Below are 20,101 nucleotides of genomic sequence, written 5' to 3' on the forward strand. Positions count from 1 at the left end.
TATCTATCTATCTATCTATCTATCTATCTATCTATCTTAATTTCCAAGTGGTTGCTTTGTGAATTAGAACTGACATTTTAATTTATAACAATTAGTTTGGATTGATAGCAACTGAATTCCAGTAGCATATAGAACGTTTTCTCCTCTATAGCTCCATTACCTCTCCTCACCTGTGCTATTCCCATACGAATTATGTCTTCATACATTTTTATGCACCAGCACAGATTTATAATTGTTGCCTTATTCTTTATGACTTTTAAATGACAAACACACGAATTTATACTGTCCTTTATATTAACTGTGTCATAACCTTTATAGATGCCCTTTACGTCTTTGTGTGGGTTTAGTTACTGTCCTTCCATTATATTTTTAAGAACTCCATTTCATATTTTTGCAGGGCAGATCTGATAGCGATCAGTTCTCTCAGATTTTGTTTGAGGTGTTTTACTTTTTCCCCACTTCTGAAGGATAATTTTCCTGCATAGAGAGTTCTTGGTTGACAGTCTTTTCTTTCAGTGCTTTGACTCTGCCGTCGCACTCTTTTCTGGCCTTCCTGGTTTCTTTTTCCTTCCTTCCTTCCTTCCTTCCTTCCTTCCTTCCTTCCTTCCTTCCTTTTTTTTTTTTTTTGTGGTACTGGGGTTCCTGGAAACCCTTCTACCTCTGGGCTACACTCCCAGACACCTATTTTTTATATTTTTATTTGGAAACAGTATCTCTTAAGCCAGCGTGGCTGGCTTCTAACCTGCGCAATCTTCCTGTCTCTGTCCCCCAAGCATGGGGATTACAAGCGTGTGCCACCACACCTGTCATATTCCTGGATTCTAATGAGAAGTAGCTGCTAATCTATTAAAGATCCCATGTAATGATATATTGCTTTTTTTCTTACTGCTTTCATAATCCTTCCTCAGTCTTTGGCTTTTAATAATTTCATTATGATTTATCTGGATTGAGATCTCTGAGTTTTTACTATTTGTATTTAACTAAACTTATAGGTATGTAGATTTGTGCTTTTGATAATCAAATTTGGGAAGTTTGGGGAAATTATGTCTTCAAATATTCTTTTTGGCTCTTCCTTTTTTTTCTTTTTGAAACTCCCCTGTGCTTAGATTGGTTTGATCAATGGTGTCTCACAGGTCTCTAGGATGTATTCATTTTTTATTTTCCTCAGGCAGGATAAGATCTGATTTCTCTTCAAGTTTGCTGGTTCTTTCTTCTGCCTGCCCAAAACTTCTGTTGTTCCCTTTTAGTGCATTTTTCATTTCAGTTATTGTATTATTCAACTCTAGTTTTTTTGTGTTTTTTTGTGTTTTTTTTTTTAGAAAATTTATACTTTCTATCACTTCACCAATGTTCTGTTTGGTGAGACATAATTTTCATACTTTCTTTTAGGTTTTTGGACATAATATACTTTAGGTTTTATTTATTTATTTATTTATTTATTTATTTATTTATTTATTTATTTTGCAGTACTGGCGATGGAACCCAGGAGCATTTTACCTCTGAGCTATACACCCCCAGCCCTATTTTTAATGCTTTATTTTGAAACAGGGTCTCACTTAGTTGCAAAGAGCCTCACTAAGTAGCTGAGGCTGGCTGTGAAACAGGATCCTCCTGTCTCAGTCTCCCAAATGCAGGGATTACAAGTGTGCACCTCCACGCCCGGCTCTTAGTTTAGTTTTTGAACCTATTTAAAGTGTTTATTGGGTAAATCCAATGTCTGGGTCTCCTCGGTGACAGAATCTAGGGACTGCTTTTCTTTTCTGATTTTTTTCATTTATGAACCTTTCTCTTTCTCTTCTTCTCTTTCTCTCCCTCCCTCCCCCTCCTTCCCCTATTCTCTCCTTCTTTCCTTCATTCTTTCCTTTCTTCCTTTTCTTGTTGTTTCTGGAAATTAAATCCAAGGCCTCGTGCATACTAAACACACACTCTACCACTGAGCTACCTTTTCCAAACCCTACATCATGCTTTCTTATTTCTTCATGTGAATTGTACTTTCATGTTGAAAACTGAGCATTTTAAATAAGATAAAGTTGCAACTCTGGAAATTAGCTATCTCTTCTCAGGGTTTTTTTTTTTTTTTTTTTTTTCGGTTATTTATTTTTTTAGTGACTTTCCTAAGTTAATTATGTAGTGTGTATTCTATGTCATATGTGGCCCCTGAAGTCTCAGCAGCTTAGTTAGCATAGTAGTAGACTAATGACTGGACAGATATGTCCTTAAACACCTGTAAACATTATTAAGTATCCTAGTTTGGGGAACAGACATGTGTGTGTGTGTGTGTGTGTGTGTGTGTGTGTGCATGTGCATGTGTGTGTGTTGGGTCTTGCTTTCAGCTCTGCTTTGGCCTTTCACTTCTGCTTATACACAGTTACAGATCAGCTTGAGGATGAGTATCAAATGTAAAGATAGTTTTAAATAATACAAATATGAGCTATTATCACATTTGTGCTTCTTTATCTGTCATTCCCACACCAGACTGTTCGCTGTTTATAAGGATAGGCATTTCCTGACCTATAAACATAGAACTTACAGGTAAACACTTAACTTAGATGCCTTAGCCCAAGCAGTCACTACCAGAGGGCTCATGTTGAAAGAACAAAAATAAAAAATATGAAAATAACTTTGAGATTTTAGAGCACTTGTTATTTTATGAGAAAAAATTCTTCCAAAACTCATTGGTAGTTTGGGGTAGTGCTTCTCAAAATGAGATTCAAGGCTACCTGCCTCAGAACTCAGAATTACTTGGGATGCTTGAACAATTTATGTTCCTGGCTCCATTCCAAATATTTTCATTTAGATTATCTAGGATGGAGTCCAAGAGTTTGCATCTTTAACACTCCCCTAGCCCCAAGTAATTTGAATGTACACTGATGTCTGAGAAGCTCCTTAGGGAAGATAAGCCTGAGCAGCGCGTGGTGGCACACACTTGTAATCCCAGCATTCAGGAGGCTGAGACAGGAGGATCTCAGTTCGCAGAGGGCTTCAGCTACTCAATGTGGCTCTTTGCAACTCAGTGAGACCCTGCTTCAAAATGAAGAATAATTTTTTAAAAAGGGAGCAGGGGGTATAGCTCAGAGGTAGAATGTCCCTGGGTTTCATTTTCAGTACCGCTAGGAAAAAAAAAAAAAAAAAGTAAGCATGTAGGTGTGTTCACAAGAAGGACTGGTGGCTTTATGATACCAACTGTGCTCAAATTGCTCAAATAGTAGACCTTTTTACACTGAGTTTTTAAAAGTTTTATTTTGCTTTTGTACTTACTCAAATTTTAATAATTAGAGATTTGCTTGCATCTTTAAGGATTTTTGTGTGTGTGTGGGTCTGGGGATGGAACCCAGGGGCATTATTCTACCACTGAGCTACACCTCCAGCCCTATTTTTGATTCTTTATTTTGAAACAGGGTCTCACGTAGTTGCAAAGGGCCTCACTAAGTAGCTGAGGCTGTCCTCGAACCGTGATCTTCCTGTCCCAGCCTCCTGAATGCTGGGATTACAAGTGTACGCCACCACGCCCAGCTTAAGGATACATTTCTTTTCAGCTGCCACAGATAAAGGACTGGCACTCATGCCTTTCTAAATATTAGTTCAATGCCGGGCGTGGTGGCTCAGGCTTGTAGTCCCAGCATTCGGGAGGCTGAGACCAGAGGATCACGGTTTGAGGACAGCCTCAACTACTTAGTGAGGCCCTCTGCAACTTGAGCCCTGTTTCAAAATAAAGAATAAAAAATAGAGCAGGAGGTATAGCTCAGAGGTCAAATGCCCCTGGGTTCCAGCCTCAGACCTGCAAAATAAATAAATAAATAAATAAATATTAGTTCAATTAGATTGTATTTAATCCAAATTACTGGACCAGATGATTCATGATAACAGGAAGAAGTTTTGTTTGTAGTTTAATTTTATGAAAAGGTAGATACTTTTAATGTGATTTGAAGGCTCTAAGAAAATAGGCCTGTGTTTACTTATGCAATAAAAGCATGGGGTGGGGGTGAGGAGAGGATACTAGATCACCAATGGGCATACGTGCCCACATCAAAACATGTGTCAAGGGCTAGCCAGGCAACTAGATAAGGGGGGGGGGGCAGAAGAACTATTTTTGTTTTTTTTTTTGGATGGTACTGGGGCTCCTGGAAGCCCTTCTATATCCGGGCTACACTCCCAGACCTATTTTTTTTTTTTTTTTTGAAACAGGGTCTCTTAAGCCAGCGCGGCTGGCTGGCTTCGAACCTGCGCGATCCTCCTGTCTCCGCCTCCCAAGTGCGGGGATTACAAGTGTGCGCCACCATGCCCAGCTAAATAGTATCTTTTTAATCATGTTTGTATTAAAAATGACATCAGCTGCCCCAGGTAGCTGAAGAAGGTATCTAGAGATACAGTCACTGCCCAAACCACCATGCAGAAGCTATCTTTATGGAAATATATCCTCTGGTTTCCAAATAACACATATACTAATCTTGTTTTGTGGTACTGGGGATTGAACTCAGGGGCATTCTACCTCCAAGCTATACCCGCAGCCATTTTTATTTTATTATTTGGAAACAAGGTTTCCTAAGTGGCTGAGAGCCTCACTAAGTAGCTAAAGCTGGTTCTGAATCTGCCATCACCCTGTCTGAGCCTCCCAAGTACTAGGATTACAAATGTGTGCCCCCACACCTGGCAAATGAACTTTTTGTTGTAACCCATTTGAGGCTTTGAGACTGGATCAAATTCAGAAATGTGATTTATGTGTTAATTTAAAATTCTAAACTCACTTATCTCAATCATCTGTAGATTTTTGGCCATTTCTTTTTGAGTAGTTTTATGTTTAGGTCATACAAACTCAGTATTGAAAAACATTTAGGGAAATATATAGATCCGTACACATTTAATAATTCAAAAACTAAACAGGATTTAAAAATTATTTCATGTGTTAGGTTTTTACTGTTCCGACTTGCCTCTGTTAATGAGAGTAATCAGGAGATTCCTATCCCCTTTTCATTCCGCCTCATATAGGATAAAATTATTCTGCCTTAGGTCTCTAGAATTTCATTCCGAATGAGCAGACTAGTAAATCACATTTCTTATTTCCTTCAAGGTATTGCACAGCGGTGTACAGCTATCAAGTACCACTTTTCTCAGCCAATCCGCTTACGAAACATTCCTTTCAATTTAACCAAGACAATACAGCAAGATGAATGGCACCTGCTTCGTAAGTATCTCTGGGAAAGGGTCAGAGAGGAAAAGGTTTCTTTCTGAACAAGTAAGCGTTCCCAACACCCTCTCAGGTTTGGAATGAAATAATGTGTTTATCCTACGTGAGTCTCTGGGGCCCCATGGACTTGATCAGAGATTCCAAAAATCATTTTACTACACTCTGGGCACAAACTTGTTTACAAACCAAATGTGTGAAACTCAGGTATGAGTTTCTGCCAGACAGAGCCGCGTGCCTGCCTGCCCAGGTCAACTGAACACAGCAGGCGACTCAGCCTTTTCTCTACCAACTTGTCGGGACCTGTCCCACCACTTGTCCAACACACCAAAGAGATTGTCCCTTCCATGTGCTCAGTTATGGTGTGTGTGTGTGTGTACGTACAATATTTATATTAGCTGCTGTGTTGATCTCAGACCTTGGTGTTTCTGCTAAGAATCTCCTCATGAGTACATATCATCATCTTCTCAGAGAGAATTGCTCTTTTTCTCTGTCAGGAAAAAGTGAAACTTCTAGAAAGGTTCCTGCAATGTGCAGCTACAGAGGGCTGGTATTTACCTGGAAACTTTTGATTCAAGCTGTCTGCTGATAGATAGCTCACAAAAGCAAAGCACCGCATGGAATTCCTTTCAGTGTTTCTCCAAATCAGCAGTTGATGTTGTCATTTTTCCAGTGAAGAAAAGCAGCAAGGACAGCCCTGGTTGTGACTGGTGGTCAGAACCGTGCGGAAGACGATGCAGAGTCTCATTCTGCAAGTAAAGTGCTCTGTGGAGCAAATGGGTGTTTTGGGTCTCAAAAGCATACGTGTTAATCAGCTTTTTGTGGCTGTGACAAGTACTGTGCACGACTTAGAGGAAGAAAGGTTTTTGGTTTATGGTTTCAGTCCAGAGGCGGCTGGCTCCAAGGCAGAAACATCATGGCAAAGGGGCAGGATAGAGGAAAGTTGCTCAGTTAGTGGCAGTTGGGACCAACAGGAAGGCAGAGACAAGCTATGGCCCCCAAGGGCATGCCTCCAGCAATTCATCTACTTCCTGCAACCATGCCCCCCTCCCTACAGTTTCCCCCCATCCCAATGGGGGATTACACCAACGAAGTCGGAGGCTTCATGATCCAATGACTCCTCAAAACCACTTTTGGACATGGCTGCAGTGGGAGCCACGTCTTCAGCACTTGAGTTCTTGGGTGACATTCTAGATCCCAACCTTCAGTACATACTTGGAAGTACTAATGATATTCCCACAGCCATGGTATTATAAATCTGCTGGGCATGGTGGTGCATGCCTTTAATCCCAGTATTCTGGAGGCTGAGACAGAAAGATCGTAGGTTCGAGGCCAGCCTCAGCAACTTAGTAAGGTCCTGTTTCAAAATAGAAAATTAAAAAATAGGGCTGAGGGTGTATCTTGGAGGGAGAATGCCCAACGCTGAGGGTATATCTTCAAGGGAGAATGCCTGTGGGTTTGAACCCCAGTAATTCACACACACACACACACACACACACACACACACACACTACAAATCTTATGATTGCAAACTTAAGATTTGGAAAATTATCAGATACAATGTGGTTTATTCCTTAATAGTATGACTTCCTGCAAGTCCTTTCTTGCTAGAAAAATTTAACAATCACTTATCATCAGATCCAGGTTAGTCTTATCCAAGTGCCCTTACTTCTTAAATCTTCAGGAGCATTTCTGGAGCTTTGTCCTAATCATCTGTTCAGAAGGACCTTATGGTCACTGGCTTTGGGCAGGTAGGGAAAGTGCATCATAGGATCCTGAAAAAGAACTTTATCTCTTTAAAAATTTGTACCCCATTATTGCTCAGCAAATAAATATTTTAGCATTCGCCCGCCTGCCTGCCTGCCTTTATTTCCTTCCTTTATTTTTCATTCTCATGGAAAGAAGCTTAAAAAAAATCTCTTTAGCAGTCAACATTACTCTTTCTGAGATAGTCACCCCTGGTAATCTATACCACATTTACTGGATACAGTTAACATGTCTGGTACTAAAGCGAATCCTGTGTGAACTAAATATGAACCTTGTGCCTTTCAATAGTCACAGAAGATAACACTATCACTTAAAACCATGGGGAATTTGGGGAGTTGTAAGATAAGAGTGGCTGAACTATTATTATATTTCCCTTACTCAGATATTAATGTCTCCCAAAACTATTTACACCCATAATGTTAAACTCAGAATCTTTATTTATTTTGTGGCATTAGAGTTTGAACCCAGGGGCATTTTGCCTTTACGTTACCTCCCCAGTCCTATTTTATTCATTTTTTTCAATTTGGAAACGGGATCTTACTAAGTTGCTGAGAGCCTTGTCAAATTTCTAAGGCTAGCCTCAAACTTGTGATCCTTCTGTCTCACCCTTCCAAATACTGGGATTACACGTGTGCACCACCATTCCCAGCCACTAACCTCGCCATCTCTTGTCACTGCCTCTGACCCCATACTCTGGGTGCTTATACTTCCCCTTCTAGCAAAGATGCCCTGTTTTAATTTGGATGCTGTGAGCTGGAAATGAGGAATACCCTTAAAAAAAAAAAAGGGATAGTCTATGTGTGCCAAGAACAAGACTGGGGGCTACTGTAACCCAGTCTCCACATAGCACCCTAAGGAGCACCCTAACCTGCCTAACATGCAGCAGGGTGCATGTGCCTGAGCACTTCCACATTAGCAGGGGGCCCTCGACCCCCAGCACGGTGTGCAGCGGCCTCCGCTGCCTGTGCCCTTGATTGCTCACATCTGTCTGTTGCCTGGCCCAGGGGAAGCAATGGATGCTTGGGATCCGCTGTTCTAAGAAGCAGCGTAACACTTAGCATCTAGGTATCAAAATTTATTTATTTATTTATTTATTTATTTATTATTTATTTATTTTTGGTGGTACTGGGGATGGAACCCTTCTACCTCTGGGCTATACTCCCAGACCTATTTTATATTTTTATTTGGAAACAAGGTCTCTTAAGCCAGTGAGGCTGTCTTTGTACCAAAATAACAGCGCCAGGTGTGGTGGTACATGCTTGTTATCCCAGTACCTGGGAGCCTGAGACAGGAGGATCCAGGTTCATGGCCAGCCTCAGCTACTTAATGAGGCTCTCTGCAACATAGTGAGACCTTGTCTCAAAGATAAAGAATATAAATAGAGCTGAGGGTATAGCTCAGAGGTAGAATGCCCCTGGGTTCTATCCCCAGTAACTTCTCCCCCCCCAGAAAAAGCATCCATGATGTAAGACAAACCCAGTTTCACTATGCTCACTCCTTAGGCTCTGCCTCCAAAGCCAGATTAATTATAGCCACCATATTGTTGGTGATTTTATTTGTATTGCTGTTTTTATTTTTATTTTATTTTATTTTATTTATTTATTTATTTATTTATTTATTTTTGTACTGGAGATGAAACCCAGGGGCATTCTATCTCTGAATGGCACCCCCCAGACCTATTTTTTATTCTTTATTTTGAAACAGGGTCTCACTGAGTTGCAAAGGGCCTCACTAAGTAGTAGCTGAGGCTGTCCTTGAACCGTGATCCTCTTGTCTGAGCCTCCCAAATGCTCGGATTACAAGCTTGCGCCACCTGGCTTATATCGCTGTTTTTAAAGTTAACAAAGATACTTCTCAAACTAAGTAACTTGCTTTCTGTTACGCTAGTTTATGCTGGGGTCGCCCTCTCACACGCTCTGTACTTGGTATGGACTTCTCTGTGGACTCAGAGGGTGACTCCCGCCCCTCCTTCGGTTACACCCCTTCCGTCCTCTTATGGGCACTTGGGAAGAGAATTCCCCAAACCACTTCACCGTGTAGGCCCGAAGCCTGTCTGGTTTTCACAACGTATCCAAGGCTCTTTGTTCCCTCAATTTCAGTGGCTGATTTTGAATGTCTCTTTCTGTCTTGAGATTAGATTTAAGAAGAATCACAGCCGGCTTCCTGGGCATGGCCGTGGCTGTCCTGCTGTGTGGCTGCATAGTGGCCACCGTGAGCTTCTTCTGGGAGGAGAGCCTGACCCAGCACGTGGCTGGACTCCTGTTCCTCATGACAGGTACGCGCACCTTGGGCCGCGCTCCCTGGGAGGGGAACGGTGAACGCTGTGGTGCTGCTGGCTTCGCTCAGCTGCTTTCTGACTTGTTTTGGTTTCACTTGGGAGAAGAGCAACCGGAAAGTCACTTGCCTTTGGTGGGAAATGCAGAATTATTTATTTATTTATTTATTTATTTATTTATTTATTTATTTATTTTTGGTGGTACTGGGGTTCCTGGAAGCCCTTCTACCTCTGGGCTACACTCCCAGACCTATTTTTACCTTTTTATTTGGAAACAGGGTCTCCAGCTCGCGCGGCTGGCTTCAAACCTGCGGGATCCTCCTGTCTCTGCCTCCCAAGCGCGGGGATTACAAGCGTGCGCCACCACGCCCGGCGAAATGCAGAATTAAAAGAAAACAAAAGCATTAAAAATGCATGCCTGACTTCCCCAATATGGCCCGTTGCGGTCTGGTGGAAGTGTCCTGGATTTCATCCCCATTTGAGCCAGATCTGTTTCATCTTGTCCCTGTTCATTTTTCCCACGTTGTCTCCCAAGCTGTGGCCTGGACTGTCAGTGAAGGCAGCCACGGCTTGTCAGGAGCTCTGCAGGAGAGAGGAGACAGAGAAGAGCCCGGCTCAGTGGGTGCCTGGGCGACGCTGGCCGTGGCTCCATCGCCACGCACACAGACTCGCTTCATTTCCCTCCACCGGCGTGTTTTGAAGACTGACTGTGCTGTGCGCTCTAGGTATTAGAGACACATCGTAGTAAATAAAGCGAGAAGAATTCTTGTCCATTTGTTCTGTGGGGAGAAATAAAAAAAAGTGATTTATGATCATGATAAAAACTGCAAAGAAAATGAGCAGGAAGGCAGAGGGACTCAGGGAAGGCCTTGCTAAGTGGCGATTTCTGAGCTACATCGTGAGAAGCCTCCAGTGGCCAGGCACACATGCAGGACCCGGGAAGCCACTAGTGACAAATGCTATACAGAAATGGGTGCAGAAAAAAGACCAGCCTGGCTGGAGGGCAGAGATGGAAAGGCTGGTATCCCGAGGTGGGGGCCAAAGGCGGTGCCAAACCTCTAAGGCTTGCTTGCTCATGGCAATGAGCATGAACTCAAGCCACTAGAAGAGCTTAAGCACAGGAGCTGAGATGATGCAGGGGATTGGGAGGGGTGTGTATGCAGACATGGCTGGGGATTTTTTGGTTAACAAGTAAAGGGTATTTTTGCCTAAAAAGTAGTGGGGAGTGAGTTGATGGTTGACAGAAACTGAATGTGGCTGCAGGGAAGAAATCTTTCCTTCCTTCTTGTCCTTCAAAATTAATCTGTTAATGATGAGTAAATGCCAAATCAAGTTTCGCCACGTGTACCCAGAATCAGAACTAATGCTTCTTTAGGATGACCATTTTTTAATAAGCGTATTTTCATTTCCCTGGAGTACCATCCCCCAAGTGACCACGATGAAACCTCCCAGCACTTGTCACTGTAATGAGTCTCTTTCCAAGCCTGTGCGCACACCAGGCAGCAGCCATCTTGTAGGGCTTTCTGTCTGACCCAGAGGTGACAGCGAGGTGGTACTTTTCTGGTCTGCTCACCCGGCAGCCTTAAGTAACACCAGCAGGGACCTTTCCTTCTAACTCCCATCTGCCTTTGTGAAATTACCTTTGTACATGAATCATCATCAAAAGCATACTGACAAATAATTCCCAAGTCCCATGGAGAGCTGGGCACAGTGGTGCGCACCTGTAATCCCAGTATTTGGGAGGCTGAGACAGGAAGATTTCAGATCTGAGGCCACCTTCAGCAACTAGCAAGACCCTGTTTTAAAATAAAAAATAAAAAGAACTTGGGGTACAGCTTGGAGGTAGAAAGACCCCAGGTTCAATCCCCAGGAGCCCCTCCAAAAGGCCCCACGGACCCTGCATGGCTCTGAGCAGAAACCTGAGTTAGTATTTCCAGATTTGGGGGACTGTACAGTGGCTGCCAGGACAGGGAAGCGGAAGCTAGTCCTGAGGTTGTAGAAGAGGATTTGAACCCTCTTCTACAACCTCAGGATGCCCCTGGATGCCTGCCCCTGGATGCCTGCCTAAGGAACGTATTTAGAATCTGAATTGTGAAGTGAGCAGCCCCGCAGCACAGAGGGACTGAACTGCCCAAAGGGTTCCTTTAAGCCTCCTCTGGGGCTTTGTGTCCCCACTGCCCTCCCCTTTATGAGCTGCACCCTCCTTCCCTGACTTTTGTCCCATATGCATCTAAGAAGCGCGTATTTGTTCCTCTCCCCACCCTGCAAAGGCCCCACACCAGCCCTTTGTCAGGAAAATGAAAGACTAGATTTAACCAAAGCCTCAGTAGGATTATTTTTTAAAGGACACTTTTAATATACAGTAGTGCATGAATAATTTAGAATGCTCTTAGCATATAAAACAATTGTTAGCATTAAAATAAATCACAAGACCATGAAAGCCAGGCCTAGTGGGAGCCTCAAGGGTCTGGGGGGCTGGTCTGATTTTAAGAGGAAAGCAGGTGGATGGGAGCTCTGGGTGGGCACTGGGGAGAGCCTGGATTCCCTGGGTGCTATATTATTCTATCCCTGGATATGAGAGTTAGAGAGGTTTACTTTGTTTCTGTATTACAAATAATGCCTTGAGATTTTCTTCATATACAACTGAGATAGCGGTGCTCACCCATGAATGCGCCGTAGAGCCTTCACATGAAGTAGCAGGAGGCAGAGCAAAGAAGGGTTAAAAGGATTGATTTTAATTAAGCAGGCTGTCTTTAGCAGCTGCAGACAGCAGCCCTCCCACAGATTTTTGATGCTAAACTTAGCCCCTTCTAATGCACCAGCATCTTCATTCTCTGACTGAACTTATTAGCCAACCCTTCCATGGAGAACATTGATGATGTGACAGTCTGAGCTGTTAAAATGGAAACAACGGAAGGGTCACTCTCCTCTGGCCTTATTTCATGCAGACGGGTCCTGATTATCCACATGTGGAGCAGCGGTGTCAATTCACAGCTGGGGGACAGGTTGCTCCCCTTCCCTCTTCCTTGCTCAGGACTGGGGCAGGCCTGGCAGCCTGCAGGGGTCTCAAGTTTAGACTTTTAATGTCACCTGCTCTGAGGCTATACAAGCAGACACAGAGGCACACATGGAGAACTGAGGGCATAAGCCCCTTCACGTCCAGCTCTAAGTTCCTGCTGTTACCAGAGCATGCTGCATCCAGTGCGGTGTGAATGATTATTTCTATCCACATTAAACGAAGCATTCCATGAGATGACTGCAGTAATGTAATTATTATGATTTAAATTATAAGTATCTAAAGAGTTAATTCATTCAATGCTAACATTTAAAATGTAATTTTGGGCCGGGCGTGGTGGCGCACGCTTGTAATCCCTGCGCTTGGGGAGGCGGAGACAGGAGGATCGCGCAGGTTCAAAGCCAGCCGCTCTGGCTTAAGAGACCCTGATTCCAAATAAAAATATAAAAAATAGGTCTGGGAGCATAGTCCGGAGGTAGAAGGGCTTCCAGGAACCCCAGTACCAAAAAATAAAATAAAATGTAATTTTTGTAACTATCATCAGATTTTAATTCTCTTTTAATGCACCAGGATTCTCACAAATTGGATAAAGCTTGGACCTCCCTTGGCGGGGTCTTGCTGCCCACCGAATCCATTCTCCTTCACAGGTTGTGCCCTGAGAGGCCGTGGCCATTTTGGACATGCACACATGGCCTGTAACATTCCTTTCTGATAGAGAAAGGGTTGACAGGGCTCAGGCAGCACCATGACAACGTCAGGGGCATTGATGCCCACCTGGGTTACAGCTTCTTTGCTTAAATGCACCCAAATAAGAAAATACCCTGCTGCACTCAGTGTATCAGGCTGTGTCTAGTCAGCATAGCTAGTCAGTGAATTGTCTAGGCTCTCCATCAAATATGACCTAAAACTACAAGTCCATCATGCTTTATCTGAAACTCTTGGGGTCAGATGTATTTGGAATTCAAGATGTTTTTAAACTTTTATTTTATAAAGGTAATATGGCAAATGTATCCTATATATCGAACACTCGAGATCTGGAGTAGCATCCTGAAATCAAATACACTAACATTTCCACAGCAAAACTTATGAATATTCACATTAGGCAGGATCAGTAAGGACTGTAACAGCCTCGTATTACAGCATTGTCACTAAAGAAGCTTGCTGTAATCCTTCAGAAAAAGATTCCATTTTTTAGATTTAGGAATTACAGATTATGGATTTATTTTTGTGTTTATTTACTTATTTTGCAAAGTTTTGTCTGTCTTAGTCCTGCCAAGTCGTATTTAGTTAAGATAATGTGGGCATGACTTTTTGAGTAATCTGTGTAAAAAGTAACTTGAAGTATTTTTGCTGGAAGGGCAAAGAGATCAGAATGATGAGCAGGCCATCTTTTGACAGAGTGGGGGGAAAAAAATCAATGTTTTATGCCTTTGGGTGTTGTAGGTGGTTATTTATCAAGCGAGCCAACCATGGGGAGGCAACTTCTACTCCTTTAAGCCTTTTAAGCACATCAAAGGAGAGAGGTCAAAAGAATGGACCAAGTTACTCTAATTACATCTTACCAGCTGGCCACAGGCACCACAAAGATTTTAGGGTAGGAAATTAGGTTGATGATCTGGGATAGTAGCATAAATTTGTTGCTGTCTTGATATGAAAATATCCCTTCTAGCCCTGCAATTCTAGGATATCATGGTATCTTCTAATTAAGGATACTGGCAGGAAAACCTTTTAATATTTTATAAGAAAAGTAGCTGCATATAGGGCTTGTCAGGAAACCAGTAATTATTCCTCTTTTGAAGATGCTACCAACAATGGCCAGGAGCAAGCTCGGGACTGGGATCCTCTCCCCTGGGTCACATCAGCTTGTCAGGGGGGAAGGGGATTGGAGGAGAAGGATGAAGGGGCAGGCAGCGTTTCTCTCCATGGGTCTTCAAGACAGTTCTTAGAGAGTTTGAACTTTTTGAATGCTGGAGTACCTTATTTATCTTTTCATATCCCATTCCATACCTTTCATTAACTAGATTGCTACTGATGAAAATGCAGTATTACCTGAAATAACTTGCTACCTAGGTAAGTCCTACATAGGATAATTTGGAATGAACTGGCTCTTCAGTTGGTAGAAGTTGATGTATTGCAGAATGCGGTGTTGTTCAGCAGGTCTTCTTGATGCCATGTGCTCAGCTTCTTTAGACAACGAACTTGTGGAACTCACAGGAAGTCCAGAGGCATGCTGAAATGTGCGTGCAAAGGGCACTTTAGGCTCCTGACCACATCAGTGTTGAGCCAATGATGGCTATGACTGGCAAGAATCAAAAAGCTAAGTTACCCTTAGTATCAGAACTAGGTCTGGGGCAGAGTGGATCATAAATAATCATTGGAAAACTGATATAACACAAAAGAGTACAATCTTCTTTAGATCTATAAAAGAGTTAGAAATATACCTCATTTTTGAACACACACACACACACACACACACACACGTACAATGTTATGGGATGTGGTGCATCTCTTCCAGTTCATGTGTTGGAGTCTTAATCCTCAGGACCAAAAAAAAAAAAAAAAAAAAAATCAACTTAAAGAAAAGGTTTATTTTGGTCATGTTTCAGAAGTTTCAGCCGTGGTTGGTTGGTCCTGGCTTTGGGCCTGTGGTGAGCCACAGCAAAGCATTGGTGAAGCTGAGCATCACAGCAGGAAGTGTGTCCAGACAAAGCTCCTCATCTCCTGGTGGCTGGGAAGTAAAGAGAAAGAGAAAAGGGCCAGAGTCCCAATGGCCCTCTTCCAGGCACGCCCCCAATGACCTAACTTCCTTCTGCTAGGCCCCACCTCTTAAAGGCCACACCACCTCCCAGGAGGGCCACAGGCCGGTGACAGAGCCTTCAACACATGGCCTTTGGGGGACAGTGAAGATCCCAGGAGGGGCCAGGAGGACCCAAGAGGGAGAGCAGAAGCAAAAAGCATGCCAAGAAAGTGCACATTTGCTCGCAGTGGGCCACACATTGAGTTGGAGGGAGCTTCAGGTCTCTGGCAACTTGGACAAAAAAAGATATTAGCTGATGTTAGTGACATCATTCACAGTGTCCACGAAGTAAATACTCATACATCTTGTGCGCAGGGAAAGTGCAACCATCCATGACACTACAGGCAGAGATAAATCTTGGCCTGGTTAAGGCCTCAGATTAAACTCTCTTAATCTTTTTCTCCTGAGTATGAATTCATGGTGTAATGCCAAAATTCATTTCACTAAGAGTAATTTTATGAAGTTGATGGTGAAGAGCACTAAGAAATTCACCTTTTTAATGTAAAACCAAAGGGAACATACACTGAAAGTATATAGAATACTTCATTCTTTACTTACTTGCATAAAACTGAGTACTAGATTCACTAAGAAGTTTTAGGAAATGTACATGCTCCAGATCCTATCTGATGAACAGAATCACAGAAATTGACACTTGTAAGGGCTTCAATTATCAAGCCCCCCCTTTCCCCCCCTAGATAATGACATTAAGGCTCAGAGTTAGGTCACACAATGATTTGCAATAAAGCTGGGCACGAAAATACATATTTCTTACATCTCAAGTTAATGAATAGAGACATCAAAGGATCCTTAAAAGTCTGAACTTAAACTTTCAAGGATCATAAACTGTGTTACCTGTAAAAATGCTTGCTCTTGGGCATTCACCTGTGTGAACACAGCAAAAGGCAAAATGGAGTTGCTTTTCCTGTGAACAGGTTGTTGTTTTATTAATATATTTTACTTGTTGCCATTCCAGAGATCAATTTTTTTCTATTGGCTTTATTTGTTCGATTACCAACATTCATTAAATGAGACTGATAAATAAATAATAAAATTAATAAACATTATTCAATAAGTAATAAATGTTGTTTTGGTGCCATGCAAACATTCATGGAGATGGCAGAATATCTCCTCTTCACAATGTTTGGAAAAAGCAAAAGGGAGCTTTTGTTGTTGTTGTTTGTTTTTACTTGGACAGTCTATTCCTTTATGAAAGAATTAATTCTGTCTCATTCTTTCTTCTGAAGAACTGAAAGTGATGTGTTCGCTATGCAAAAACAGAGTAAGAAGTCAGAAGATAAGATTTTAGACTTTTTAGGGAAACAAAATCACTTTAGAGTTCAAACATAGAATTAAGTAAAGCATCGGAAATATCAAATTATCTCAGATCAAGTATCTTTTTAATTTAGAAGATTCATTTTCTAAGTGCACATTTGGAAAAAGATTTAGGCAATGTGCCCTCACATGATTTGAATGGAAACGGAGATCTAGCACTTAAAATTATGGCATTTAGTTGATCTCTATTTTCTCCAAATTGCTACCTCCTCTGATTTTCTTTTCTGCTAGCGTTTTCCATCTCTAAAACTATAAATTAAAGATATGTGTTGGAGGTTGGGGGCCCTGTTTCCCTTAGCTCTCTCTTTTCAGTTCTAAAATCTGTTTCTTTCTGATGGAGGTGCTGCATGTATCCCTGAGGATACCAAAGCAATTTCCCAGCAAATAGATGTTCCCTCCACTGTATCCACGCAGGGATAAACCAGAGAATGATGATAGATGTGTAGGACTTAGCACTAACAGAACTGGAATTGTGACACTCAGCTGAATACGAGTTTCTGTTTTTATTACCCACCTTCAACTCAGCATCTGACTCATTTTGGCCCATTGCCAAAGAGAGCATCTTTCTGGCCCATGATCGTAGAATAGAAGCGTCTACATCCTTAAAGCATCACCGAGTCCTGATTTTAAAGAACAGTTATACATACATGGTATTAATATAAAAAGTAAAATTTGGCTGGGCAAGGTCGTACATGCCTGTAATCCAGTACTTGGGAGGCTGAGACAAGAGGATTGCAGGTTTGAGCCCAGCTTTAGCAACTTAGTGAGAGATCCTGTTTTAAAATAAATTTTTTTTTAAAAAGTCTAGGTGTGTAGCTTGGAGGCAGAATATACCTGGGTTCAATTCCTAGTACTGAAAAAAAGTACATTTGTGATGTGTCTATTTGCTTAGAATTTGATTGTTTTAAGTATACAATCTCCTTACTTCTATTTTATATCAATTTCAAATTCCTGGGCCTAATTTATTTTATTTTGTTTATTTATTTATTTTTTTTTGGTGGTACTGGAGATGGAACCCTTCTACCTCTGGGTACACTCCCAGATATATATATATATATATATATATATATATATATATATATATATATATATTTTTTTTTTTTTTTTCTTTTCTTAAAATTTGGAAACAGGGTCTCTTAAGCCAGCGAGGCTGGCTTCGAACCTGCGAGATCTTCTTGTCTTTGCCTCCCAAGCATGGGAATTACAAGCATGCGCCACCATGCCTGGCTAATTTATTTTATTTGAAATCATTGATTAACAAAAATGAGGCTCTTGTATGTGCCAAACTCTGTACCTTAAAAAAGAGCTACTTATAAATAATCTTTTTTTTTCCTTTTTTTGTGGGGGTGAGTGGAACCCAGGGGCTTTTCTACTTCCAGGCTATACTCCTAGATCTGTTTTATACTTTATTTGGAAACAGGGTCTCACTAAGTTGCTGAGAGCCTCACTAAGTAGCTGAGGCTGCCTTCGAACTTGTGTGATCCTCCTGTCTCAGCCTCCCAAGAGCTGGAATTACAAGTGTGTGCCACCACACCTGGCAGTGAGTATTCTTTTAAAATATTACTTACAGGCAACATGATACTTATGATAATGTTAATTGAAAAAGAAAGCCGCTGGGTGTGCGGTGGTGCATGCTTTTAATTCCAGTATTTGGGAGGCTGAAAGAGGAGGATCGTGGTTCGTGGACAGCCTCAGCTACTACTTAGTGAAGCTCTTTGCAACTCAGTGAGACCCTGTTTCAAAATAAAGAATAAAAAATAGGACAGGGGCTGTAGCTTGGAGGTAGAACACCTCTGGGTTCCATCCCCAGTACTGAAAAAAAAAAAAAAAAAGAGAAGAAAAGAAAAGAAAGCAGATCAAATAATGAGTGCCTCTATATAAAATATGTTATTAGGTATAGAGCAAAGGGAAATGACAACTATCTTGAATTGAATTAGGTTTGAAAGAAAGATTAAAATATTTAAAAAAAAAAAAACACAACTGGGCATCATGGTGCATGCTTGCAATCCCCCAGCATTTGGGAGGCTGAGACAGGAGGAGGATCTCTGTTGGTTTTGTGGCCAGCCTCAGCTACTTAAAGTAGTGAGGCTCTTTGCAACTCAATAAAATACTGTTTCAAAATAAAGAATAAAGAAGCCAGGTGTGGTGGCACATGCTTGTGATCCCAGCATTTGGGAGGCTGAGATAGGAGGATCTCAGTTTGCAGACAGCTTGAGCTACTTAGTGAGGCCCTCTGCAACTCAGTGAGACCCAGTTTCAAAATAAAGAATAAAAAATAGGGCAGAGGCTGTAGCTCAGAGGTCAAATGCCCCTGGGTTCCCAGACCCCCCCCCCCACACACACAAAAAGAATAAAAATAGAGCTGGGGGAGTAGCATGGAGGTAGAATGCCCCCTCAGTTCCATCCCTAGTACTGCAAAAAAAAAAAAAAAAAAAAAAAAAAAGGAAGGGAGGGTATTTTAAAAAATAGAGTGTTTATTAAATTGTTTTTAGGAATACAAAACAAAATAAATTCAAACATGTGTAGGCATTCACATGAGATAATTCTGAATAACTCAAGTTACCAGAATTTTCCCATCTATCTCTTTCATTCCTGTATCTCTAGTCCCACACATAGGGTCTGTCGCATAGACACTTTGTCACTGTTGAATGAATTAATTCTAGTAATAGAATGATGGGTCTTTTTGAATTTGGGGTAAGCGCCTTCTGTTTGATCCGATGTTCACAAAGGCCTGTGTGGCATTTGCCTTGCAGCAGGTGAGCACTCACGGGTCATTATTCTGTTCTCTTTGTATTATTTATAGGGATATTTTGCACCATTTCCCTCTGCACGTATGCTGCCAGTATCTCCTATGATTTGAACCGGCTCCCGAAGCTAATTTATAGCCTACCTGATGATGTGGAACACGGCTACAGCTGGTCTATCTTTTGCGCCTGGTGCAGTTTGGGTTTTATCGTGGCAGCTGGAGGTCTCTGCATCGCTTATCCGTTTATTAGCCGGACGAAGATTGCACATCTAAAGTCTGGCAGGGACTCTACGGTATGACCGTCTGCGCTCCAGGCCCGTCTGTGGTGTGGGCGACTCCCGAGGGGAGCGGAGTTCCCATCAGGATTCCAAGCACAGGACTCCAAGCACAAAGCGGTCTTTGACATTCCAACCTGTTGCCTGCAGCCCTTTCTGGATGACTGATACACAATCATGCCAAACCTCCCAACCTTTCCAAGGACGAGACTACTGTGGCTTCAAGTGCTTTAATGACTATTTATGCTCCGACTGTGAGGCATGGGGAGTGGTGCCATGGACCATTTCTAGTTGTAGGAAAAGAGAAATCGCGATGGAAAACTTTGTATGATTCCCATTTATTTCAGAAAGTTTGTATATAAACAGTTACTTGAGAGTCATTTCTATTTGCAAAAGGATTCGTAACAAAGCAAGTATAATTTTCTTGTCACTGGACCATGCTTGTTAAATTTTAATGCAGTATTTTCAGAACGTGTCCTGACGGTGTCTTGTGTCAGCACCCAAATTTATGCATTATTTGTGGCTGTTCCTTCCCTGTCACAGGAGGATTCTTCGGTTGCCTTATTATTTTTATGTTTTTAATTGAAGTCTCTTTCTCTGTCTTTGTATTGGAATCGAAATCCTAAGAAAAACAGATCAACCGTGCAAGAGCTAATCTGTGACACTATGCAGTATTGTTTAAAGTCCTGTGTGTTCAGCTTCCGTGTCTTT

The 20,101-nt window shown here is 41.9% G+C and overlaps 1 protein-coding gene across 1 annotated transcript in view; it reads left to right on the top strand.

Moving 5' to 3' along the window:
- TMEM178A (transmembrane protein 178A) overlaps nt 1–19,414 on the top strand; it is a gene marked incomplete at both ends in the record, with an annotated part of 70,026 nt that extends 50,612 nt beyond the window's left edge. The window contains 3 exons of the mRNA XM_080711715.1: nt 5,069–5,182; nt 9,087–9,224; nt 19,173–19,414. Coding sequence (XP_080567841.1) covers nt 5,069–5,182; nt 9,087–9,224; nt 19,173–19,414 — 494 coding nt within the window. The remainder of the gene's footprint in view (nt 1–5,068; nt 5,183–9,086; nt 9,225–19,172) is intronic.
- Nucleotides 19,415–20,101: the final 687 nt, after the last annotated feature.

Source organism: Muscardinus avellanarius (assembly GCF_963383645.1).
Source record: "Muscardinus avellanarius genome assembly, chromosome: 15".
NCBI classification, from domain to species: domain Eukaryota; kingdom Metazoa; phylum Chordata; class Mammalia; order Rodentia; family Gliridae; genus Muscardinus; species Muscardinus avellanarius.